A 26942-nucleotide genomic window follows, 5' to 3' on the forward strand; every position below is an offset into this window, starting at 1 on the left:
GTGCTCTCATAAAAAGGGCGCTTAATTAATGCTTTATTTAAGTTGTTTATGAATGAATCAAGGTTGTCAAATAATAGACCGTTGCATATGAACTTGATTACTCCTATTACATATAAAATAAATAAATATTAATAGTAATAACTGACATAACTTTGCTAATCGGCAGGCCACAACCTGCGCATGTCCGGACACCCCTGAGTAGGACTATATAAGGGCGAAGCCGAGGTTGTACTTAAGATCGTAGGATGAACTCTCAGTTCTTCCTGCACCCTCGTGTGCAGTACTGTCCCATGCCCTTTATCTGATGGATGTGTAGAGCTAGGGTGTATGTATGTAGGGTGTATACGCACAAACACATACGTGTTTGTGCATATGTATGGAGCACTACGTCACAGGGGATGACGGCTTCATGTTAACGAGAAATTGCAGCAATAAATATGTATATACCGCCGAAAATTGCATTGGTAGTCGGTCCATCTGGCGCAATACGAATGTATTCCCAGAATTTTTTTCTTTTTTACCCCAGCCAAGATTCAGAATGGCGTGTTGATTCACTCCCGTAATTCCAACATGCATTCAACATGAACGCAAAGCAGAAATTTCATTGAGAATGCTCAACTCTAGCACAGTGGCCACTTTTCCAATGAGTTTCAACTCGGCCTCAATAATTCACCAACACTAGCCCATCCTGGTCACAACAAAAATTCAACATGGCGTGTTGAGTCTGCTCATGAAAACTTCAACACTGTCTCAAGAAGCATTTTTGTAAGGACCTATATGGGAGTAAAAAGGTAGTAAAGTTTTCCTCTAGCGCACATCCTTTCATGAAAGGGCGTGGGCTAGAGGAGACAGCTGGCTCCCTTTATACCCCTTTCTGTTTTGAAATCATACAATTTCTGATCTAATTTAATCTGCGTCTTGCCTGCTTTTCCCACATAGACAACAACGCCTAAACCTGCTGCGGCCGCATCGGAAACTGCTATTGGTTTGGTTTGGTTTGTTGGGGTTTAACGTCCCAAAGCGACTGAGGCTATGAGGGACGCCGCAGTGGAGGGCTGCGGAAATTTCGACCACCTGGGGTTCTTTAACGTGCACTGACATCGCACACTACACGGACCTCTAGAATTTCGCCTTCAGGAAATTCATCCGCCGCGGACGGGATCGAACCCGCGTCTTTCGGGTCAGCAGCCGAGCGCCGTAACCACTGAGCCACCGCGGCGGGGCGGAAACTGCTATTCGTTCAGAATTCCATGATGCAAACTATATACTCCAGTGCAGACACTCTCAGAAATACTTTGTCGTTGGCTACAGTTGCAAGTGTTAGTTGGCCAAAAAAGATTCCTCGAGTTGGCCAGGAAGAGCAGCCAGAGCGTTGTAAAGAGTCAAGACGGTGCCGCGGTACAGGTTCTCCAGGAATAGTGGCCGTGGTGCGAGAAAAGGCGGTGCGGGCGTCGACCGTCCCGCAGCAGCGCCCCGCCATGAGTGCCCGTACATCGTTACATTAACAACGTCACTCCGGGTTCTCATCTCCATCACCTATGCACCCACATCCATTGCAGGTCAAGAAGCTTTTGGCATTCATTTCCAGTTAGTCCCTGTATCAGCTACGCCCGTCCTAAAAATTTTGTACATATCGACGTTTAATAGCTGTTTTCTCGTCTCTGTATCCTTAAACGGTTTACGCAGGCCCCGTCAAAGTGTAATACGAACGCTCAAAATCTAAATAAAAAAAATATTATTATAAAAAATTATAAAAATTATAAAATTATAAAAATTATTAAAAAATTATAAAAAAGTAAATAAAAAAATTATTATGCCTCCACCTGACCAGACGATGTTTCGTTGAACTCTTGACTACAAAATCTAAAGGAGTACAGCGCTAGAAGAGCAAGAATACCGGTTTCTCAAAGAAACATTTATACCAGTATAGAACTTCTTACATCGTTAAAGTTGTAAAAACGTATCTCAGAGTGTTGCTGACATAACACCTTTTAGGGCGTTCATAAACACCCTTATGGTATTCACAGATGTCCATGTCCTGCTTGGGCCTACTGTAGGCCTGCAGTATGTTCTAAATAAATAAATAAATAAACACCAGAACACCCATGGGGTGTTCATGAACACGCTGGCATGGTAAGGTTGTGCACTAGCTCCCTTAAGGTGCAGGGAAGCACCCTCAGAAGGTGGTAGTCCTGTGCGAAGCCGTTACACCTTTAAGGGTGTAAAATTTTTTTGAGTGAATGCCCCTGCGCCGCGTGTGTGCCTCTTGCGTCCTTTTTCTCGTGCCGTACTCTGTTCGATTAATGATCAACAATCCCTGATCAAGATATCGCTCCAGCAATCACTTCATTCGAGTGCCGATGGACTGAGGCTGTCCTTTTCCCTCTGCCCTGCAGCAGCTTCGAGGCGAACAAGTCCACGAAGGGGGCGTCCAAGCTTCGCCGCGACCTCATCAACGCGGAGATCTCCAACCTGCGGGACCTGCTGCCGCTGCCGTCTTCCACGCGGCAGCGGCTCTCCCAGCTCCAGCTCATGGCGCTGGTCTGTGTGTACGTGCGAAAGGCCAACTACTTCCAGCACAGTGAGTGGCTTACACTATTTTTGCCATCCCCTCGGCTCTTGTGCGTCAATCTTCTCTTGCAGCTGCGATGGACCGAGCCAGGTATACCTCCGCTGGCCCAATACGCCGTTAGCACTGTGGGAGACTTTCCTGTGGCGCTGCAGTTGCGATGTGCAGTGCGGAGCACACACAGATGGAACAGTTGAGAGCGTGGTTTTTGTCGCCTGCGCACAGCTATAGCTGCAGGTACCTCGCAAAGAGAGCTTGAATGTAGAGTGCTACAGGGTCCAGAGATTTTCACAATTAACCAGCTGTGTCATGAGCCAGCAGCCTTGTGCTATAGCTTGAGAAACACCCGCTCTATGTGGGGTTCGCCTTGTTTGCGAAACGCCTTGGCGTCGGTGCCAATAAGGGCGGCACCTGTACTAATTTGATTCTCTAGAGCACGGTGGCGGTGAAAATTATTTGTTAGTATCGAAAAAAAAATCGTAATAAAAAGTGAAATTAATCGCTTCTGGGTCTGGAAGCGGAGAGGTTTTCTGTACAGGAGTACTGTGCTCGGAAAATATATTTATAGTTACAAACGATGCATACAAGCGACGGTTGCGCACCCTAAAAAGCGACATCCCGGTACGAACAAGAACCACGAATGAACCGCTGATTCGAGTCACTAGCCAAGGCTTCTCTCATATTACTGCCGTTAGAAGGAATTAAGAGGTGAAAATACACGACCTGCAGCTCAGTGACGGCGGTATATAGGTTGCATGGCCTTTGGTACGGAAGCCTATGCGTGGCGAAGGTGACGTGTTGTGTCCGTGCTGTGTTGTGATGACGCAGAGTAAACCCTGCAGGATCTCTTGTGGGTCTTTTCGTGTCATTAATAAAAATTTGCTCGCGCCATGTTATGGCGTCACAAACTAAATGTCATTGGCTGCAAAAAAAAAAAACCTCTTTGTCATCATCGGTATCAAACTTGTCAAGTATTGTTACAGGACATCGCAAACCAAACTCTGATTTCCCAGAGAGGAACGCATCTTTGGCCACATGGTAGTCACCTGTTGCCATGACGCCAGGGGGCGCTCGGTTGCTCCACGCCATAACACCGCGAAGCCCGCTGGAACTTTTTTGACGCAGCTGTCTCTAGAAAAAGACCTTGCAGCACAAGTAGAAATCGGTTCCCGAACTGAGGCTCTATTTTGTCGCCGCACGCGCCTCGAGCGCGTCTAGACGAGCGCTGTCTGAGAGCGTCTGCGCGGGCCAAGCGACGAGTTCCGCGAACCAAGGGTCCTCGCAGCTGCGGCCGGGCCCGCAAACTGCATTTGAGTTATGCGCCGATGGAGAAAGAGAAAAAGAACGGCGGACAACGCAGCAGCCAACCAGGCAGGCAGACAGCCTACCAACGACGCACGTAGAACGTCCCCGGAGACGGGGTGAAAAGGCGCCTACGTAGGTGCCGGCGCTCGGCATCTGCGCAGTTTCGTGCAGTGGGCGTATACGCGAGGGCTGCTCCTATTACGACGCCAATTACGCGACCGGAGTACGCAGACACCTTATATGGGCCGTTACACTCGTCACAGCTTAATCCAAGCAGCACAGGCTGTCGGCCCAATATTGGGAACGTATTGGCAAAGGCCCGTCCTACGAAGGACCAGAGTGAGAGCATCCATTCCCTATATTGGGCCTATTACCTACGCTAACGTGGAGGCTAACGAAGAGGGTTCAGCTGAAGTTAAGGAGAACGCAACGAGCTATGGAAAGGAAAATGTCAGGTGTAGCGTTAAGAGATCGGAAGCGGGCACAGTGGGTGAGGAAACAAACGCCGCGGTTAATGACATCCTAGTCGCAATCAAGAGGAAGAAGTGGGCTTGGGCAGGGCATGTAATGCGAAGGCTAGACAACCGCTGGTCCTTAAGGATAACGGAGTGGATTCCAAGAGAAGGCAAGCGTATAGCAGGGGCGGCAGAAAGTTAGGTGGGTGGATGAGATTAAGAGGTTTGCGGAGATACGGTGGCCGCAACTGGCAAAGGACAGGGTTGATTGGAGAGACATGGGAGAGGCCTTTGCCCTGCAGTGGGCCTAACTAAGCTGATAATGATGATGATTTGTGCTGCTTGGTTTGATACAGAGAATTGTGGATTCCAGACTTGGCCGCGCATGTGCAATGAGCAACCACTGCGAAATCTGCCACAGGCAACGTTGGTGCTTCAGCCTGCGCCCAGAATATATGAGATAAAGTCGGAAATATCAGAAGTACATTGCCTCGATGTCAGCACCTTGGTTTAGAGTGGAGCCATTTTTAAGCATGCAAGATATCCAGAGCTGTTCCATGGACCAGGAACACAGGGAAGCAGTAACGCATGGCTTCTTGGGCAGAGGGCAAAAAAAAAAAAAAAAATGCTGTGTCCCACAATAATACCGCAGTGGCACGAAAGATACGCTTGTGCGGAGAAGTGGTGTAGGCAGCCATGCTTGCAAGCAAAGTCGCCGCGTTAGGCACCAAGAGGGACGACGAACACTGCGCCCTCTGTCACCCTCGTCCTTTCAGGCTAAAGATACGAATTTAACTTCACATTTCCACGCAGGCAGATACACTTACTGCTTTTGAAAGGACTCACAGTTTTTATGCAGTGCACTGAGGGCTCAGCGGTCGTTTGTCCTTGCTCTGTGTTCCTTCGTCCTTGTCTTCTTGCGCTGGTAGAACACCGTGGAAAACCAACTAGCCCGTCAGTTGATGCTATTACACAGAAGTTGTCCTAACTTGGCGTGAGAAACGTAGCTAAGGCGCTGACATTTTCTACAGGGTGCACAGCTGCAGAATACAAACCAGACATGTATGCAGCGCCGAAGAGAAAGAGAGCGGACGACAACGGCCTTGTCAAGTATCGTTTACTTAGCTTAGAGGATTTGATGAGTGCAGCTATCAAAATTTGTGACCCTTCCACTATAAGTGCTCCTCCGGTCCTGGCGAGCATTGCTTGCAAACACCCCTATCTAGGAGACGAGATTTATCGCAATTTCTTTTCATGAGTGCTAGCGGGGGGAGGTTGGGTTGTGCTTATTATGCGACTTCGGCAAGACTTTTCCTCGATGGTAAGAGATCTATATAGAAGTATACGGCAGCAGACATGAGGCCAGGTGGAATGGGACTCCACTGAATATCTGCGTGGATGTCTTCAGCGGCGTGTAGACCACGACATTGAGCGCAACACTCATCGAAGGCGAAAAAGTCAAGATGCGACCAGTTAAAAATCCGAAATCACCAGGCTTCCTATGCTCAGATATCGTTACGGCGCTAGAGTAAACAACTGGCTTATTTAAAGCATCTTTACTGCGGGGACCTCTCGTCTCTAAAATGATCCTTTCAGTTAATCTTGTCGCTGGGCTTATTTTGTAATGTCGATACATGTTAAATGAAAGTAATAATGGCGCTTTGGTTTGAACGCGGTAATTTTCGGATATTTTTTTTTTTGCTTTTGCGCTCCCTGCGCTCCACTCTAAGCACAGTAGCCTTCTTTGCTGTTCACTTACAGTCCTTACTGTTAGTATTGAAATCTTGACATGGTGCTTGTTTCAGTTGATAGGCTTAGTTTATCTCTTAGCCGCACTAGTTTCCAACGTGCCCTTACATAAACGTTTTTAGACAGTCTATAGACTGTTCATGAACTTCTGTCCATAAAGCCTATAGACTTTCTATAGACAGGTCGTGTAGACTAATCTGTAGGCAATACAAATCCTATAGAACTCTATAGACCATGTATAGATTTGTTGCCATACATTTTTAGCAGACTTTTTTCTATGGACTGTCTATAGACTATGAAAAGACAAAATAAAATATCTATAAGGAAGGCAAACAGTCGATAAGAAGTCTAAAGAAAGTCTATAGACCATTTTTATCAGGGTGCATCCCGAGACAGCACACTCTATAGCGGGCTCGTACCAATTTCCAAAAACTACCTTTTCGCGCGCAAAAAGCAAAAGGCATCCCACCGCACCCTCATCAGCACTGCACGAAACTACGCGTAACAGAACAGGTACCGCGCGAGTTAGACGACGGTGCGCGATTGGCGACGCGGAGCCGTTGGCAAAACTTTGCGCGCAAAAAACACCTGTTGCGCTGGCGACCGTTTTTGCGCTGGCTCGCCGCAGCTGCGTTTGGACGCCGCCGCTGTCGCAATGGCGTCTTTCGCTGGCGCATAGGCGAGTGCGAAGAACAAGAAAGAAACAAAACTTCTTGCCAGGAACGCAAAATTGCGCAGAACCGTTATTATTTGCTGGTTAATCCGTCCGGTATTTTTGGTTGCTAAGTATTTGTACAGGCCATAGCAGGGACGCCTGCAGTGAACAAAAGCGGGCTGAAGTCGTGAAACCAGGGTCTCGGACACCGGCGTGTTGGAGCCACTGAATGGCGCCAAGGACCGCGCGTTGTACATATTTGGATTTCTTCCGGACATGTCTGTTCATATCTGTAGATATCTGTACATATCTACCCCCGTTTTCAGTCTCTTTATTACTTCCCTTACGCCAAGTTCCATGCAAGTCCAGCTTTCTCGGATAAAAATATTGGAATATTGGTATATTGTAAGGTACTGTTATGGAATATTGAAGGCCATGGTCCATTCTATCGATGTGTAGCAAAGTCTTTCTTTTGAAGTTTTTCCATCGCTCGTATCGACTTGTTAAAACTGCAATAGAAAATCAATGGCGATTGATTTTGAGGATAGCAAAAACGTTAATAGTAAGAAAATACAAAAGTGTCGAGGGGAGATCTGCTGACATATTGATTGTTATAATGAAATCTTGCAACATATGACAAAATTGCATTCATAACCTATAACCTAAAGAAAAATGATTTTATCCAGACTTGCTGGGTATGCTCCGGGAATAGTTGTACAGTTACAGTGTCCACATAAACTTTTCCTCCTCTGAACATCTTGAAGGGACTCTATGGACCACTGCGCCCAGTTTTTGTTCATAGTAGAAATCGATTCTATGGCTCTTTATGCGCATGTTGATCTTTTTCCTGCAGCAAAAGACGCATGTAATGCTCAGAAAATTGCGTTTCAAAATCATCCCACCACTCGGTTCACACTTGTTTCATCTACACCGAAGAGGACTCCGTGATCACTGTTATGAAGAAAATGGCAGTGCAGCTTAGCCTCCGGGATCCACGTTTACCTCGCGGTGACGCAGTACAATGTAGTGGCGAAATCAGCCGCGGAAGGCGACACCTGTATTTCATTTTTTTTGTATCTTTAGCTGATAAAAGCTCCGATTTTTGTGAAAGTAACGTGTTTGTCGTTAGATTTGTTACAATGCGGTAACCGATCGATACAGGCCCAGTTCAGTTTGTCCTTCTTTTCCCTTTACAAAGGTCGTGGCGGCATTTTTTAATGATAATGGTAATGCATGGTTAGCTCAAGGAAGAAGTAAGTGAACGACGAAGTAAGCTACATTGGCTACGAACTTGCGATTTCACCGTGGCGGTGCTCCGAGGAGGCACAGAGACCGACCTTGAGCCCTTGCCTATAGCAACCACCGCAGCTGGCGGACGCCGCGCGCTCGCCGCGCCATCTGGCATGACGTCACATCGCGCGCCTCGCCGCCCTGCAAAGCAAACTTGCGGAAAGCTCAATATTAAGCCCGGGCTTATTGTGCCTGTGCTTTGATTTGATATTTTCGCAAGTTTGCTCCGTCATAAGCTCCAGGAACACGGAAAACACGGACGCGCCACGCACGCCAGCTAAAGATTTGGCCGGCTGTACTCAGTTGCCTACCTAAGCTCGAAGTAAGAGAGGACATTCTAGTGCTTGCTGAACGTTTCGACTAGGCTGCCGCACCTGAGTGAGGATAAGAGCTGAGAGCACAAGGAGCGTAGTAGAGGTGGTAATGGAGGCTACAAGAGTAGAACCTTGCTTTAGTTAAGGCGAACTGGCAGCGAACTCCTGTGTGGTTCAAAGGAGAGTTATTTTTCTTTTTCTCTTTTACGACTTTGCTCGTTTCCTCCTTTTCGGAGTTCTCTACCTGCTTTCGAAAGAAGACGCTACTTGAGACGTTCCAGCCTCGTAAGTTTCGTACGTGCACCTTTTCCGCGTAAGAAGAGCGTGCCGCTGAGAACGGCGCTCGAAGCGTTTTTACGACTCCCGCGGTGAATGGCGGCAGCTTTTTAAGCGAATGGAGCTTCCGCAAGTTCGCCATAACGGAAGTGTGCTATACGCTTGCATTCACTATGCCGCTCTGTCGAACAGCAACTCACGCCCCGAGTGACCCCAAAAAACTCTGGAAAGCTCCCGGTTTTCGGGCTGGTTTTGGTTTAGCAGACGAAGGTTTCGCTTTTGCAGACGACGACGTGTGCAGGCTGATCGTGAAATTTGCGAAACTTTTCGCACATTGCGGAACTGACTGCATAAATGACGAAAAAAAGATTGAAGCTGGAGCTGAGTGGACAATTTAGTTATCGTACATGAAAAATGCGACAGCAGAAGTGTATCAGGAAACTTTTCCGGGTTATCTGGCATCGTGGAAGTGGAGCATTGGTGTATAGCTACCCTACTCCCATATGCGTACTACTGAGGGTCGGCTATAAATCAGCGACTATGTTACTGCTCTGCACCGCCTCCCTGATTTAGTTCGGAATGAGCGATGATGCACGCTGCTAAACGTGGCGCATGTCTGTCCCGCTAACAGTTTGCTCCAAGGTTGACTTTGACGCATCGCTCTCAGCGCGGACAAGGTCTCGTTCCTTCTTTGTTCGTTCATTTGTTTCTTTTTTCTGCTTTCTTAATTCCTTTACTTCGTTCATTTCATCTTACTGTGTTCCTTCTTCCCTTCCCTGGTTCTTTTTTTATTCTGTTCATCCTTAATTCTTTCCTCGTTGCACAAGTTTTTTCTGCCTGTGATATGTTGTTTTTCATTTTTCTTTCTACCTGTTTTTGATATCACATATTTCCCTCCTTACCATTTCCTTCCAACTTTCTTTAATCATTTTTACTAGCTTATTCTTTGCTCTTTGTTTCCCGTTGTGCCGCGTCAGCTTACGGTGTCATCTATACAGGCTTTTCTTTAGCTCTTTCCTCTTTACTTCTTTCTTTACCCTTCATTTCCAGCTGCGGTAGTGATACACAATGAAAGAGTCCGTTGCGCCATGTTCTCATAACCGCAGGTTATGAGAACACTTATACGTACCTACCTTGCCTTTCTCGAGGACAACGTTCATTGTCGTCTGCTACGTAGCAGAGGATCGACAACTATGCGCTCCTTCTGCAGGAAGCCGAGACGTGTACGCGTATGCAAACACTGCGTGCCCGCACATTCTGAAAAGCAAGAGCAGTTTGCCGCAGAACACCTGTACGCCACGAGAGAGTATATGGACAAGCGACGCGGGGCCATAACGTCTGCGCGTACTTCATAATCAACCTACTTCCAGAGATCCAGAACAATGCGAGGGGCCGGTGGAGGAAAATAAAGATAAAAAAGATGTAAGGAAAGTGCCAGCGGTGCTGCGCATTACGGCGCTTGCTTCGAGACCCCGCGTGCCTCGTTCTCGTTGGCGACGTGTGATTGATGACGAAGTTTGCCTTCGTTGCTGTACTGCAACACCTATGACGAACGAACGAATCCGGCCGGGATGGAAAGAAAGAGAAAAATAGAGCACAACTGCGCATGCGCCTAAGTACGCGAACCGTGAGAACCGGAGGGAGGTACAGCGTTTTTCTCTGTCTCAAGATGGCGTCTGCCACGGCGCGCGGTGATTGGTCGTATAATCGGCGCTGATAAGTCCTCTGTTCTTGTTCTGCCCGCTTTCTTTCTCACTCGACGTCGCGCACACATCATTGTACACAGCACAGCCATTGGTCGAATAGTTATCGAGTACTAGAAGGAGGCGCGGTTTCATTAGCGAGGGCCAAGTCGTGCCGCCTGTTTTCTGATCTCTTTTCGTCTGGGCGTACTAAGAACATCGACTGCTGCGAGCCGAACGATCGAGATTTTTTCCCGCAGGCTGAGACAGAGAGATATTCATAAGAAACGAGCAACGGCCAACATAATGAAGCGTGCGCGCCTGTTGTCAGGATATCAAGACCTGCATCTAATGATTTGCTCCGCGGACGGCGTGTACGTGTTCTACTCGCTGACGTTTATGTAAGGTTTTGTCCGGAACGGGCTGTTGTTAATGCAGCGCAGCGGCGAGTTGCGTTATGTAAACATCTGACGTTCATTAGCGCCGCCTGTCCGAACTGCTTCGCGCGTGGATCGATGATGTCAGGTATACAAGATCGCGAGCAAACGCCACCCTTGTCGGAGAGTAACAGTTTCTCCGCATCGGGTGCTTGGGAAAGATCGGAGTAATCAGGCGTGACTGAGCTCAGGATGGACGGACGCGAGGCTTAGCATCCGCCGTGCAGCTGTGGTGTCTTGCACTTTCCTTATTACATTGAGTTGTTTTCTTTGTTATTACACGCAGCGCTTAATGAGCATACCAGTTACATGTAGAACAAGCGGTTGAACGCCCCGTATAGCTTGCACGGTGATTGTGACTCACTTGTTCAGGCTCATTTTTCATTCCTGTGTTCTGCAGAACAAAATCAGGAATGAGATATGGCAGCAAGCGTAGCTGAAGTCTGTTCAACCATATTCGGTGTTTCCGAAACCTGGGGCTCAATTTGCAATATGTTTTGTCCTCTGGAAGTGGGCCCAAGGGTGCGTAGGAGCAGTCTTGTTTTTGTCTTCCGTCAGTACAGGGATGATCATGTGCGGAAGTGCCCACAGAACGATCAGTGTCTTCTGGGGTACCCGCCCCTGGGGTAATGTTTCACGTGCGGTGGAACTGTACAGCACACAGGGGTTTTGGGATTTCATCTCCATCAAAATCCGGCTACCACGGAAAGGTTCAATACCGGTTCCTTCGGATCAGAAGCCCAGTGCCAAAGGCACTGATGCATGGCGACTAGTTTTCCCTCACTGACCCCCCAAATGTCGCATGAGGGACCTGTGTGCACAACTGCTTACCCGTAGTTCAAACACTGAATTCGCTTGTGAGGACAGTAGGACTTCGTCGTGTGGACATCTAAGGCATATTGTCGCTTGCAGAATCGCGGAAGCCCAGCGTGTACGAGATGACAAGGAACAAACGCCTGTCCTGGCGCTCTCCGTACGATCCAGCATATAGAACGGAACCCGCGCATTCTACTGGCGTTTATTCCGCTTCCCATAGGGACGCGGCAGTTCTTTGGGTACCGAAGCGTCTGGGAAAGCAATAAAGCAGGCGTGGACCCCCCTTCGAAACTGGCAATGAAGAGCTCGCCGATCGTTAACCCTGAAGAAACAATGGCGCCGTTCCTGCGCCCATGTCTCAGCAGCGACCGGCCGCTTTTGATTTCTTCCTAGTCTCGTTTGATCTCGGCTCGTAAAACCGCGCTTCGCATCCTTGGACGCCTTGAGAAGAGCTCGCAGCAAAGAGTAAGGAACAAAGTCGGAGCTGCGTTCTTCGTTGCATAGCAAGTACGGGAAAGAAGGTAGCGCACAAGTATAAATAAACCCAAGAAAAGGTAGGTACCAACCCGGCGATAAAGCCAAATCCCAGGGGAAAGATGGCGTAGCGTGAAGGTGCAGCCACCTTACGGCGAGGAGGTAAAAAAGAAAGAAACAGGGAGCAGCAAGTTCAAAACAAACCTAGAGAGGATCATTGCAAGGTTTGAATGACGTACTGTCCGCACCCTTCAAGGCACAAAAAAAAATGTTAGAGGGATGGGGGAAAGAGTCGGGCAGAGAATAGCCGTGCGAAGATACAAAAATACACGGGCAAGAGGCGAGGTAGGATGCCGAGCGCGGGTAAGGAACAGAAACTCCGTCGAAAACAACGAAGAAGCGACAAAGAGTGAAAGGTGAAGAAGGCCCGAAAAAAAAAAATGAGTAGACGCTGGATTTGGCGAAGAATGGCTCGCATTCCGCGGGAGGTCCACATCTCGGGAGGAGGCGTTAATATACGCGTCGCCTTCTCACACCTCGAGAAGAGCGGCGGCCGGACAACAATGGCGCCGGAGGCGTCGGATTGCAGACGACGACACCGACGGTGCGAAGCGGCTTTGGCGCCGGCGAGAGAGAGGAGCAGGCGATGGCCAGAGTCGGACGGACAGTCGTTAGGCCTAAGGAGGGTGCGAAGCACCACCTCGCGCCTTCTTCTTCTTTCTTCCTAATGGTCTTCTCCCTGCGTGTCGTCGACTGCAACATCAAGGGGAGACGCCGTCGGCAGGGCCGGTCAGTTGGGTGCCGGACATTCTCCCATGCGGCACCGGTCCTCCGCAAGGGAAGAAGCGTCCTCCTCCATGAGTTCGCGAGACTTCGCAATAAGCGTCCGCCCGCCGCCGGTGCGGTCGGTGGTGGTCGTTGTTGCAGCCGCAGTGAAATGGCGTTGCCGCAGATATGACGCCCGCTGCGCAAAAATGAGCAGACTAAGGGAAATGAGCAACTGGAGTTGAGGTTTCATCATCCTCTGGTGGTGAGCTCTCTCTCCCTGCAACGCCGCATTCTTCGGAAAAAAAAAAAACGGAGACGGCACAGATTCCTCCCCAGGACCACACTGCAATGTTCGTTTCGCACATCGCGCTAACGTGGAACACCTGCCCACAAGGACGCTGGAGTGTATGCCGCGAGGTTTCGAACTTATGAAATACGGTTTCGATGTCGGAGACAACACGGTACCGTTGACGCCTGCTTGACTTGAAGCATTTCCGCTGGTAACTGAAACTGGACGTGTGGGGGATGAAGGATTGTTGACGGCTGCTGAAGAACTGAACTAAGACGTTTTACTAAAACAGAGACACACATGACACGAAATAACATCAGAGGAATCCCTTCTATTGAGTCAAAGGGATGATACCTGAAATTTTTGCTAGCCTGCGTGAGAACTGCGGAAGTTTTTTATGTGTGCTGTAGCGCAGTGCTCTGAAGCGAATTTCGAGGAAGCACATTTCATTGAGGTATACATCAGGTCACCTGCAATGTTTAACATCGTTTTTGGATAGATTTCATGAATTCGCGAATTTTTGCGGTCTTCAGTTAGAAGAACATATTTTCGTCACCGTTCATACGAATGGTCTGCAGTTTTTTAATTTGCGTTGAAATGCATGGGCTCAAGTGCAACCAGTAAGGAATCGCCTTTCGCTATACACGCATTTGTACTCGGAATGCGTGAGTGAGCAAAACCAATGTTGCAAAGCACAAAGTGAGCAGAGCAAGGGCTGAAAAAAATTCAGTTTCTTGGAAAAATAAAGTATTAAATAAATCACTATGAACATTTAAAGCACGTCATATATTTCCCGCAGATGCCCTGGCCTCGTTAGGTTATGGTCAGGCTCACCCATTATGCATAGACAAGGGACAGACGAGAGCCAGATATGGCAGAAATGGAGACCAGATATTGATACATCTATTCTGATCGGGGTGAATCGATCCCATATATGCCAAGACGAGTAAAAGATATGCTGATAACCAAGCCAGAACTAAAAGTTCTGTTCTTGTTACCGCTCTTGTCTTTTTTTTTATTGGTCTCGTATAAGCCTCTGCGCGAACACCTTGGGCTGGACCGAATGCATGCAGCCTCAGAGACCCACACTCATCACCAGTCCGGTATTGGCGGATTGCTCCATGTAACAAGTGAAGGCGGGCTAGTTGGTGGTTGACAATGGAGTGCATATTGCAACCGCGCTAAAACGACGCAGGACATCAACCCTCATCTACACTCTAAACAGAAATACGCCCATATGGGAGGAAAGAGGGAGTAAGCTGTCCTCTAGCGCACACCCTTTTGTAAAATAATGTGCACCACAGAACATCTCACTCTCTTTTCACTCCTTTCTGTTTATGTGTGTACAGTTGGCCTCAAAAGGCGGTTGCATCTAAGGCTATCCGCTTAGTCAACACCTTCCCGTGACTCTTCGCTGCCTCTCAAAATATCTTCCCCTCTCAGTAACTTTCTTCACGTCTCAAATCGCGGACAGGCGGGTTCCAGAGTTTGTTGTTTCGTCCCGAAGACGCTTGAGCTCAACCTGTTTACGCTCCAATTTCGCTGCTTCCAAATCCAGCTGTTTCTAAGAGCCGCGCTGTACACTGGCAACTCCTGTTTCACGTCGCCTTATTCCTCTTTCTTTTTCTCGGCGGGCATCTCCGTTTTTTTCTCTACATGCCGATCTTCTTTTACATTTTCTCTTGCAATTCGTAAAGCTGCGCATCAACGCTGTATACGTGGACAGTTTTTTTTTTTTTTCAACTTCTTGTTCGAATTTTTCGCGGCAGCGTTCCTACCATCCGCGGCCGATTTTTTTCGCTCTACTTTTCAGCGTTTCCGCGAGTGAGTACGCGCGCGCGCGCGCTTGAGACTGGTGTTGGAAAAAGAAAGAAAAAATAATACACAAAAAAAAAACTTCTCCACCGCAGCGGCTATGCGGCTCTTGCAGGGTTGCGGTAGCCTCATTTAGTTCGCCACGACCGCCGCACATGCACGATTTCTCGCTTTCTCGCCCCCCTCGGCCTGGTCGCTTCGTTTGTTTGTTTCGTTAATTCGTCCATCTAGGTATTTCTCGCGCCTCGAGTAAGGAAGAAGAAGGCAGGCTGCTCTCGGCTTTCGCGGCTCGCAGCAACCGGGTTGGCTTCTCGAGAGTGGAACCTTTATGTATATGCTTTTTTTCTGCATGTTTGCCACGAGACATTTTTGATGTTTAGAATTGTGCACCAGTCCAAATGAGCCGATCATGCAAGGAAAAGTTTGTCGAACGGGTCGGAGTAATCCTAGATTCGTATTGCCAAAGTTGGCTTTGGTTTAAAGATTTCACTGCCTAAACATCTCTAACAACATCTCGCCTGAAGCCGACTCCTAGAGGACGACTTCGTTCTTGTTTGAGAATTGTATACATTCAAGCATTTGTTGGCTGCACTAGTCGACCCGAAGTGGCCGCCTAATTTTATTTTAAAAAAAACATAGATAACCTGAAGAAGTCCACCTAATTTACACACACCTACTCATCAGCAATGGGCAATCCCTGGCGAGCACTTCGTGCGTTGGCCATAGGCGTGCACAGTCTGTAAGGAGGGGGGGGGGGGGGGGGGGGGGGGGGGACGGACGCTCATGGTAGCATCTTTCATGGTGGTAGTCTTGTGAGTAGCAGGGAAGAATAGGGGACAAAATCTGCGCCCCCCTATCTCATGCCGATTAAGCGGGTGGTGCATTCCTCCATCTTCACTTCTGTGCTTGCCTACACTATAAACAGAAATTCGTAAAAAGGGAGTAATCTGTCCTCTAGCGCACTCTCTTTATTAAAAGCGAGTGCTGCTAGAGGACAGCTTACTAGCTTTTTACTCTCATATAGGCGCATTCGTGTTTAGAGTGTATGACGATGGCGCCGTAAGCCTGTGGGTGTCTTCCCTGAGGCACCGTCGGCGTACACTGCAGACTCTGCAAGGGCAGCCAGTGAAGCGAAACAGGCAAAACAGATGATTCATAGAATGCCCAGACGCACCATGTAGCGCACAGAGCCAATGCCACCAAGCGGATACACACTTGTCTACTGGCGAACCCCGCAGGCTGGGTACACTTGCACAGAGGGAACGTCTCCCGCCCACGAGCTCATAGCCAGTAAGGGGACGTGCATGCCAAAGGCACTGCTCTACGGCAAGAGGCATGCCGCGCGCCTGGCTGGAACGCCGGCATCTTACATGCAGCATAGGCGCACGTGTCTTCCGAACGGCGCGGTCGTTCGTCAGGACGACAAATTACGGCCCGACGCAAGCGGATAAAGCGACGGGCGATTAAGCACCGATTCCTCCGTAGGCGCGCTATGCGCCGCCATACCCTCTCTCGTCTTCCTCTGCGCCTTTTTGCCCACGTACACGCGGTTGATTCTCTCTCTCGCTTCTTTGCGTTTGCTTGAATCTTGTGTTATTTTACGAAAATTCGCAGCGTTTAGCCGACCGCTTTTCTCAGTCGCTGTAAAAGGGCCTCCTCCTCGACTTCTTTGTGACTTACAACGACGATTCTCGTTTTGCGAGAAATTTCTTTCCTCTCCCGCTTTAACCCTTAAGAGCTGAACTGTAGGTACTATGGGAAGGCGGCGCGTGTGCATCTGCGAAAGGGAAGCTTTGACTCAACTTTGACGCGCCTCGCCTGTGCCCTTGCTGTTGCTGCTTCTAGTTTTTATTCATGGACTTTTACTTGAGCCACGCGGGACGCAAGGAAGGCACCGAGTGGGGTACGTAGGCCCCGATGCTCCTGGCACTGTACAGGCGCGACCACTGACTGCGCGGATTAGCGTCGTGGGGAGAAAAACGCGCCCTCCATTACTCACCCGTCCGGTGGCCCGTGATCGAGGGAGTTAGTGGGGGTACGTAGTGCGTGTGCCTAAAGAGTGTTTCGGTTCTTCGGACTGGGTTCCGGAACTGAAGTTCAAATAAGAGGAGTTTTTTCTTTTAGCTGTTTGTTTTTCCGTTTCGCTGTCTTCTAAAGTGTTTTTCTTAGTGCGTGAAAAGAAAGGTAACTAGATTTGGCAGGAACTAATGAAAGGCACGTGAAGGTAAAACCGAAGCACTTCCGATATTGAGGCTGTCGGTGTCGCGCGTCGTTACGCTATGCTTTTGCGTAGTTGCATAGTTATTAAGGTTTCTGAATCCGCCAAGGAGTCAATGACCACGCGCTTGTGAATCATAGTGTTACCAGTGAACTGGTTACAGTATCAGTGAACTCGATTCGTCAATGAATGGTGAACGAATCGTGAATGACGAAGTGGCGGTGCGCGGGACGACGACGACGCTGACAGTGTGAAGCTGGACCCTTGGAGTCTCTGAGCTGAGTGCTGGCCATCGCAGCGCAGCCGTCAGTACAGACTTCCCCGTATCATCCCCGTAACATCTCTTGGTGGAGGTCACGGGTTCGAGCCGACCACACGCTGGATATTCGGAGCGGCCGTAACTCTGACCCGCGTAACTCTGACGCGGTAGCCAATATTCACAAAAAGCAACCGTGCTAGAAAATATTGTGAAACTGCTCTTAAAGAGACGGCTAGTTGGTCCTAGTTTATCCATAAGGCATAAACACAGCTGCCTTTGAACGATATTTTTCTCTTTTGTTTGTAGCAGCCAAGTCTCCTGCCAACGTCTAAAAGCCTGATGTGTTTTTGTGGAGTAGTTGTATGCCGCGGCACTTGCCATCACAGGTATAAAGCTACATGCTGCAGCGTAGCGTTAACTTAGAAGTGACCGGCCGGACGCACAGAACTTTTAGCATAAGTGAGATCAGTTCGCTTTGGGTAGAAGCCTTAATAGTAGTAGTTACTATTAAGTTAGTATTGGTTACTCGTAAATATATTATTGCTATTACAATAGTAATTGACCTGGTGCTCGGCTTATCTGGGGTGAAATGCTAGGAAATTGGTCCTTGACCCCACCTTGTGTAGACGAACACCTTGCGCCATGTCGCTCTTTGGCCACAGATAGTCTTGAGCCAAAAAAATAAATCCATCATCAGTCATAGTAGTAATAGTATAGTAATAATGAGGAAGTTAGAGCGGAAAAAAAAATGGCTGAGGCTTAACTTGGTTAAGCCTGGGGAATGCGAAGCATCATCGTGTCGCGTAATTTGGAGGCGCACAACCACAGCGACGGCGCGAGGTGGGCCCCCGCTTCTCCGCTGTCGTGACGTCATCGTGTCACGAGGTGTGACGTCATGTATCACGTGTTTTGGAGGCGCACAACCACAGCGACGGCGCGAGGTGGGCCCCCGTTTCTCCACTGTCGTGACGTCATCGTGTCACGTGGTGTGACGTCATGTATCACGTGATTTGGAGGCGCATAACCACGGTGAAGGGCTGAAGTGGTAGCTAAAGTAGTATGCTTCGCATAAAACACCAAGACAAAGTGGAGACGTGGACGGGACAAGCGCTAACTTTCAACAACTGTCCCGTCCACGTCTCCACTTTGTCTTTGTGTTTTTTTGCGCTCTAACTTCCTCATCATGAACTACCAACAGGCCCAAATTACTACTCTGCTGAAGTATAGTAATAGTAGTGAACTATTACTTAGTAATCAGTAATAGTGACTGTGCTACTCGCGGTCTGCTGCTACTCACGATCCCAACTGGCGCACAGAAAGCGTTGCGAATGCGGCCTGCGGTTCCCTGCTGCACTCCGGACAGTGCACTGCCTTCCTTGCGTGGGCTATTCCTGACGCGAACCGGCAAAAACAAATGTACGGACAAAAATAAGGAGCGTACTTCATACTTACAGCTTGAGAAGTAAGGGCGGGTACTCTGAACGAACAGAGGGCGGTGGAAGGTTCAGTGTGCTGGGGGTTTTTTATTGTCGCCAAAAGCGTCTTGCTTCTGTGTGCGGCCCCCGGTGTCTCTTTCAGTCGGGCGTGGTGGCGCACCCGGTGGCCGGACTCTTCCGCAACCGCCGCGCGTTCCTTCTGAGTCCCTGCCCGGAGAAAACAAAGACGACGATCAAGGAGGACGAGAACCTTTTCTTCATCTCGCAGTCCCTCTTCTGTGAGGGCCGAGGCTCGCGCAGCGGTGGATACAAAAAGCTCGGGGAGGTCGACGACGGCACTGTCGAAGAATTTTACATTCCGTCTGGAAAGTTGCATGCAGTCTTGCAGCACTGAGAAGTCTTCTAGAAAGACAAATATCTACTACTCGGTATGTTCGTAAGCGCCTTTCAAGCGGTCGGTATGGCTCAACTTCAGTTTTTATGCAGAGAAGCCGAAAGTAAAGTTCGGAAAGCATTTAACCAGAAAGAAGTCTGCTGGAGGAACGTCTACATCATGGTCATCCTGATTAGCCCAAGTGAGTTAATTGCACTACGAAAGCCTATACTGAACTTTGCCACTGTCCTGTTTTGCGTTGAAACGGCCCCAATCCACGCGCACAGTTTTGTTCGACACGCCATCTTACAGTGAGTTATTTGAAGGCTTGAGCCCGCAGAGGACTATAGAGGTAACATCCAGGGCGAAGGATCACATGTGGTTGACGTGGGAGGAAAGAAAAGGGACACGCTCAAAATGATCTTCGTACCGTATAGTGCACTTAATACGCCCACCAATAACACTTGTGACATCAAGTATACTGAGAGAAGAAATTTAATTGAAAGACCACTGAGAAAGTCTATTGAATGCTATGAAAGAATAAGGGTACTTGAAGTGCGGAAACTTTTTCAAGCCTGTCGAACGGTGCACCGAGGGTTCATACTCATAGCGCCGGGGCTCGCTGTACGGAACTAATGTAGAAGGGAGAAGGCGAAGAACTGCCGGCGGACAGGGGCCTGATAAGAGGCAGCAGCTCTATATGGGGCCTGGCCAGTCGGTCCCGCCACACCTATGAAGGAACGCAGGCGCAAGGCGCGTAATACGTCGGCCAAGTCCGTCACCACCACCGTCTACTAATGACGGCGTGCCTCTATTTACCCAGATGACCCGCGCTGTGAATTGTCTCCATCTATTTGCTGCTTCTATTTATTTATATTCGTGGTGTTATTTTTCCTTTTTCTGCCATCCGTATTCACGTGCGGCCGTATAAGTAGAGAGCTCGGGAACGGTGTGTCACCTGTCCCCTAGCAGTCCATCGCCCTCGCCTCATTCTACGAGGACCTCCGGCTTCGCGTAGTCCTCGCGTGGTTTCTACGCTTGTATGAACCTACCTGTCTTCATCTCCAGCCTCTCTCCCGTGACGCGTCGCTTCATAGCCTGCCTGCCTGGAGGGGTCCGCAGTTTGGATGCGCAGATTTTCCTCGAAAAAAAAAATCAAGAAAAAAATCAAGAGGTGCTCTGTGGCGTCTGTTAGCCGGCTGGTCGCAGCAACGATTAGAATATTCCTTCTTGTTGCACAAAACATTCTCCGTTTATTGATTCTTTTTTTTTTTCCCCGTTAGAACCATCCAGACAGCCGCTTCTTTGAGAGCAACGACCGGACGTGGATGAACGAGGTACTGCATGCCTTGCAGCTATTAAGTATTTTTTGAGCGGTATACACTCGGTAATCTGTAGTACGTTTTGTTACTTTCGTTCGCAGTGGTTGTAGGTCTCTGACTCACAGCAGGCTTAAAGGGTCGGTATTGTGTAGTCCGCTATTAACAGGCTCACAACTATAGTTCTGCACGCAGACGCGTGGATTAGTTGAGTAGTAATGAACATATACAAAATATACGCTCATGTGCGTTTCCCGTTGGACATTCCCCTTGCAAAAACTGATTTTGACACTCTATAGACTGCCCGTAAAGTTTTTTCTAGAAAGTGTATTGACTTTCCAAACATGAGTTCTTTACACTAGCCTGTAGGCAATACAAATTCTATAGGCAGTCTTTGACAATCTGTAGATTTATCGCCATACAATTTCAGTAGACTTTTTTTCTGTAGATTATGATTAGACAAAAGGAAATATGTACAGAAAGGAAATGGAGCCGATAAGTAGCCTATAGACGATCTATAGACCATTTTTATAAGGGTCAACGGAAGGCTCGATGCGTAAAACATTATTTTCGGTCTCACTTATATGGTTCTATACAAGCACGTGACATTTTTCTAAACCAATGCCCGATTAAACCCGGCTTGTGCCCAGGAACAAGTACGAGTGAAAACCTGCAAGCGAGTCCACGCTGAGGTCGGAGAATTGTCAGTGCTTCTGCGTTGGAATGCGACATTATCGCCTTCAGGATGCAAGAAGCCGTGTAATCACTAAAACTTTCTCCACGTGAACTGCCTAGATTCCCTTAATCGTGTTTTTTTTTTTTTTTGCTATCAATATGAACGCTACCATAAAACTGACCTTAAGTTCTCTCTATCCAGGACTTTTTTAAAGGATATAGGCGAACCTGTTTAAGCTTTTTGTTTTCCAGTCTTCTTTTATATCTCTCACAATACAGATGGCGACTATAGTAGAATGGATTCGCCTTTATTTTTCCTGTCACTTCAAGGTTTTTAGCGTCTCTCATAGCCTTAGTCGCTTTGGGACGTTAAACCCCATAAACTAACTAAACTTCAAGGTTTCGCGACAACCGACGTGCAATTGTCTCATTCTCTGCGCGTCCAAACTATTAGTACGACATTGCTTAACAAAGTAGACACGCAAAGATAAAATTAAGCACAGGTGAACGACTGAATATATTTGGAATGGTTCTACTGTTTCGCCACGGGCATTCGATAAGAACAAGTCTGGTATACTGTTCGAGTGATACAGTATTTCAAAAATGCAACACTCGTGCCAGTTCATGCTGCTAGTAAGCTCGTCAATAATTTACGGGATGCCGGCGTGCGCTTAGTCCTTTCAGGACTGTCTCCTTGAGTGCGCAGGTAGTCCTGCGCGGGCCTTGTAGGAGCAAAGTGCTGAGGCAAATGACCGATAACCGCCCCAGTGCGTGTTACCGCACACGCACGCACGCGCACAAGCATACATACAACACTTAGCGGCAATTTTTCATCGCCCGTATAGTTCGAGTACTGACGGAAGTGCAATACAAGTCACGTGCGCAGATATATATGCTAATTGCATGTCCTCTATACTCCGTGCTCGGATTATCCCCCTTGTCGAAGCGCGGTATCATTAAGTTTCTTTCGTGCCTTCTTGCACCGCGGACGCCCCCAGAAAAAACAGCGACTTGTACGACGCACCCCCGAAGGTCTTGGACTTAACGCTGCGTGCGTCTGTAGAGCACCAGGACTTGGGGCACCCTATGAATGCTTCCCCCCCACCTTCCTCCAGCGCGACCCATGTTTATGCATGCAGCGCCGCATTCATCTTTTGCGGTCGCGTGAAGAACTAAAAAAACCAAAACAGCCCAATAGAGCATTAAAGCGCGCCGCCAAAGGGGTCTTCGGAGCTGCGTCTTGAGGAAGACCACCACCACCGTTCGCCGGCGGACCTTAGCTATAAGAGGTAGAGGCTGCCAGGTACTCGCATCTAATAAAAGAATAAAAAGAAACGCTAATAAACGTAGAAGGGAACTCCACAGCGTTTCTCTCCCTGTATTTTTGCTGAAGATAAATACTGAAGCGTGCCATTTTTCAGAGGAGCCACGCGACCTATGGTACATGTGTACACTGCGGCTTGAAGTCATTCCAGATATTCGCTATGCGCCTGAAGTTGTCGTATGCTCTGAAACTTGCATTTTCATTTTCGCTTTATTTCGTTCAGTCAGAGACCTTTCGCGCAGGGGTTTCCTTTGAAGACTATCTTTCATCATTCCTCAACGGCAACTACTCGGGTTGCAGTTCTTGTTTTAGAATATCCCCTGTCGATACGCGTGTGCGGAATGGATATTAGCGATTTTGTTTGTGCCTCAACAATTTTTCTTCGGGGTACGTGTGGTCCAGTGTGACACACCACGAGCAGCTATCCTCTCCCAGCAATTTGTTGGCGTAGAACTGAATGCACAAATGAGGCCCACCCAAGGAAATGAGAGTCCGCGCTATCACGTCAACTTGAACGGAAGAAGCATACATTATTCGCTCGCGCACGTGGTTTAGGCGATCGTGATGGACCTGTACTTACGATAAGAAACCTAGTAAAGAAACGTACGAAAAAATATAAAACAACCACGTTGGCCAGTCGGTCCTGGGATATTTGGCGCGAGCTGTAAGTTCCACTTTGGTGTTTCCACTACAGGTGCAATATCTTGCGTCTTGTAGTGCAAGGCTTCGTTATAAGAGTGGCTGTAATAGTTTATGGGTTTCGTGGCCTGGGCAGCTTGTACGTAGTTGGCACTTTCATAGCTTAACCAGTGGCGAAATTTCTCCGCAGATAATATTAACTCTTCATTAAAAGGAAGAAAAAATGGGCAGCCTAACCAGAACAGATAACTTCAGCTGGCTACTTATCGCCGCTATAGAAGGAAAGGTGATGTGAACAGGAAGGAGGAAACCCTTGAACAATAATATCCGCATAAGATGGGTGCCTGCGCAAAACGCGAACGCTTGCCTTTTTTATTTTTATTTTGGTCATTTTGGGCTACTGCGTTGTGAGATCAGCGTCCATGCCAATGTGGTACTTGGTCAAGTGCCCACGGGTGCATACGAGTGCGAATGTTTTAGCTTTCTTTCACCATGGCCCGGATAACCAGACCCAAGCTATAGCAATACTCTTTTAAACCTAACTGGCCCCCTATGTGCACACTGTGTCGGTGTCTTGGTCAGGTACCTTTAATGCAAACGAACGTTTATGTATTAGTTACGAGGTAACTAGACTGTTCGTTACGCTGTTGATTAGCTACCAGATATTCGTGAATCATCACCCGTGCATGTATAGCCACCTGCGCTATATACGTTTTCCACCCTGCTCTTTCACTGCGGTTAGTTTGAACGTGTCATAATCATAAACAGAATGAGCTTATGTTCCAATGTGGAGTGGTTGCGCACTGAATATTATGAAAAAAAAAAAACATCGCTTGCCTGAGCCTTCGGCTTCACGCCTTCTCTCGCCTCAGCGACATCGTTATTAAAGATGGTCTCTTATTATCATTTTTTTTACAATGCACCGACTGCCTCGACAACGAGCCCTTTTCCCGTATACCAGTTATTCTTCGTTCCGAAACCAGACACTTCATCGTCAGTCGATGGTTGAACTCTTGACTAGCGCAGGAATCATTGGTTGAATACTAATTGCGCGCTCCTTCATTCCTCCCAAACCATCCGGAACAATTGCACGTCTGGAATAATTTTTTTCCACTACCTATTTCTGACGTCAACTTGTTCGCGGCTTAGCGGCGTAGCCCTTGCACCCCGCCTTCTTCGTTCGGGGGTCAATAGGTCCGGCCGCGAGGAGACTTGGAATCGCGTGCGCGCCCTCGGAATGACCTTAACCCTTCGCACCCGAGCGACTGCGCCACCTTCGACCATGCAGCGAGCGCAGTGTCGCAGGTTTTCCCACGATGCATCTTACGACCATGCCTCGGCCGGCGTCGCCCACATGTTCGGCCTGCGCTACTCACAGTAAACTCGCGCGGTGCGTCCTCGGAAGCTGCGCTTGCGTGTCGGGCGTTGGGACCACTATGCATCATCGTCCTTTTTACGGCCTGTAGGGGGAGGCAAAAAAAAAAGGAAAGAAAGAACAGACGCGATAAATCATAGCGCAGGTGATAAAGCGCTTGATGGCCAAGAAGGTTGCTTTCGTTTCTATTTTTCTGTTTGTTTTTTCTGCTTGGAAGGAGGGTGGGAGTACGTCTTCGTTCGCGAGCGACTCTAGGTCAAGATTTCATCTTGTGATAACGGAAGTAGTGTCATAGAGAAAGATATTGGTAAAGAGCGGACACTCCCATAGGGCCCAGCGGCCCATTTGACTGCAGCGCACCAAGCGGGCGGAGTCTCATAACATCCGGTTTCGGTTTCAACGCGCGCAGTTTGAATGGCTGCATGCGCTGCGCCTCGCTGCCTGGGACGACTTCCGGTTCCGGTTTCAGGGGCGCGCGGTTTGAATGTTAGCATACGCCGCGCCCCGCTGCGCCGTTGGCAGCGTATAATTAAATAGATTTCGAGTGCTTTTGACCAGCCATGAACGCAGCTGCATCACAGCCTTTGCCAAATATTAGCACTCCACAAAAGACACCAGGTTTTGAGTGAAATGAGAACATTTATTTTGTGCAACATAAACAAAGCCGTGGGATGCGGAAGATGGTTCCTGGCCTCCTGCTCAAGGTGATCCTGTTGCGGCACCACGGCACACAGCAGGTGTTGCCGACGGGTGGCATCACCTGAAAAATTCGCAAGTATGGTCATTCTCAGTCTCCTTCTATTGTAACTCTGTAAACAGTGAAAAGGTGCGAAAGCGGCGAGGGAACGAAATTAGGAGCGGAGTAAACATGTTTTTGCGAAACTCGCGTGCTGAACGTCGTTGCGCAAAGTACAATACACATACCGTACTACACGGCAGATACCAATCAGCTTTTTGCAAGCATTTCTACATTCCCCGACGTTATTGTCTACCTTCTAAAACCTAGGTGGACAGCAGAGTACGCGGTTTGTTCGAGAATATTTCGTACAAAGACGGCCACAACACGGACTACGAACCAGAAGTACACAATGTGTTAGGGGCACTGAGAAATACACGGGTGCAACGTATGTTTTAAGAAGCATAGAAAATTAAACTATCGACGCAACAGTTCTTGGTTTTCAAGCTCTTTAGAGTTTAGAAAGCCCGACGCGTTGCCTTTTTTTGCCGGTTTTCAAAAGCGCATCCCTGTGTTGTCAATGCACGGGCGAAATGTGCGTTTCCACGAGCGTAGATAACGGACTCTTTCACACGTACTACATACATACATACGTACTACAAGAGTAAGGTTTTTGAGCTTTTCGTGCGTCATCTTTTTTTTCCACCAGTCTTGAAAACTACGGTCCCGTACTTGCTGCGCGGGAACGGTCGTCTTCGCCGTTCGCCCACTTTCAAAAAAGTACATTTTAACCTTACACCGACAAATGTCACCCATAAAAAGTTACATATTGTCGGGGGCCATACAAAAACGTGACGTCCCGAGAAAGCGCGAAACCAAGCAAAACTAACCGCTAGGCACAGCGCGTCGGGCCACAGGCCGTGGGCAGGTTTTTTTTTGTTTCTACGCACCGACCGGCGAGGCTGCATCATGCAGCATCATTCCTCCCGCCGCTCCCGCCACGGCGTAGCATGACACAGCGTGCGCGCGCCCTTCACAACTGCGCCGGCGTACTAAGCTAGAGTGCTCGAAATGCAGCGTAATTTTGCATAAAGTGCTTGAAATGTAGCGTACTTTTGCAAAACAAAACATTCCTTCCTTGACGTTGTCACAAACTGCAAGAATGCCGTGAACAACAGCCGGCTGGCCACAGAGCGAGCGCGCCGCTTCACGAACTGCAGACAGGCAACGGCGGCCGGCGCGGCCGCCTAAATTGCATGCAATACAGCGTACTTCCACAAATAAACATTTCTCACCTTGCCGCCGTCATAAACAGGAGGAGTTCTGCGTCGAAGGTCAAGAGAGACGAAAAAAATTGCGGTCTGCCCGCACGAACAAATACGCCGCACGCTTTCACGCGCACAAAACAGCCCCCACGACGCTCCGTTGTCTGCCACTCGGATGGGTCTGAGCCGCCGCGCCGGCTACCCGCCCGCGCGCGCGCGCGCGTTTAGAGACTGGTGGCGCCATCCTGGAGTTGGAAGATTATCTAGTGGAGGAGGAGGATTGCGCGTCATTTCCTGGGGCCAGATTTCGCCGAGTGTCCGCTCTTTACCAATATCTTTCTCTATGGTAGTGTTGCATGGCACGTCGGTTCTTACTGCGGTATGCAGCAGCGGCTCGGTATGTGCGAATTAGTTATTCCCATACTTTTCAAGACCTTACATAAGCTTTTTGCGTTCGGGTCAGAAAGTGGGAAGAAGCTTTGATGGCAA

General features: G+C 48.6%; 1 protein-coding gene and 1 long non-coding RNA gene across 2 annotated transcripts in view; one reads left to right on the forward strand and one right to left on the reverse strand.

The window, feature by feature from the left end:
• dysf (neuronal PAS domain protein dysfusion) overlaps positions 1–26942 on the forward strand; it is a 170077-nt gene that overhangs the window by 46079 nt on the left and 97056 nt on the right. The window contains exon 2 of the mRNA XM_089556381.1: positions 2397–2581. Within this exon, the coding sequence (XP_089412507.1) occupies positions 2397–2581 (185 nt within the window). The remainder of the gene's footprint in view (positions 1–2396; positions 2582–26942) is intronic.
• On the reverse strand, positions 25132–26780 carry LOC149331202 (uncharacterized). Its single transcript, XR_016284833.1, has 2 exons — positions 26484–26780; positions 25132–25272 (listed from the first exon to the last, which is right to left on the reverse strand). It is a non-coding gene; the product is annotated as an uncharacterized LOC149331202 (long non-coding RNA).

This window comes from Amblyomma mixtum, chromosome 8, assembly GCF_055824585.1.
Source record: "Amblyomma mixtum isolate Tamu chromosome 8, ASM5582458v1, whole genome shotgun sequence".
Lineage (NCBI taxonomy): Eukaryota > Metazoa > Arthropoda > Arachnida > Ixodida > Ixodidae > Amblyomma > Amblyomma mixtum.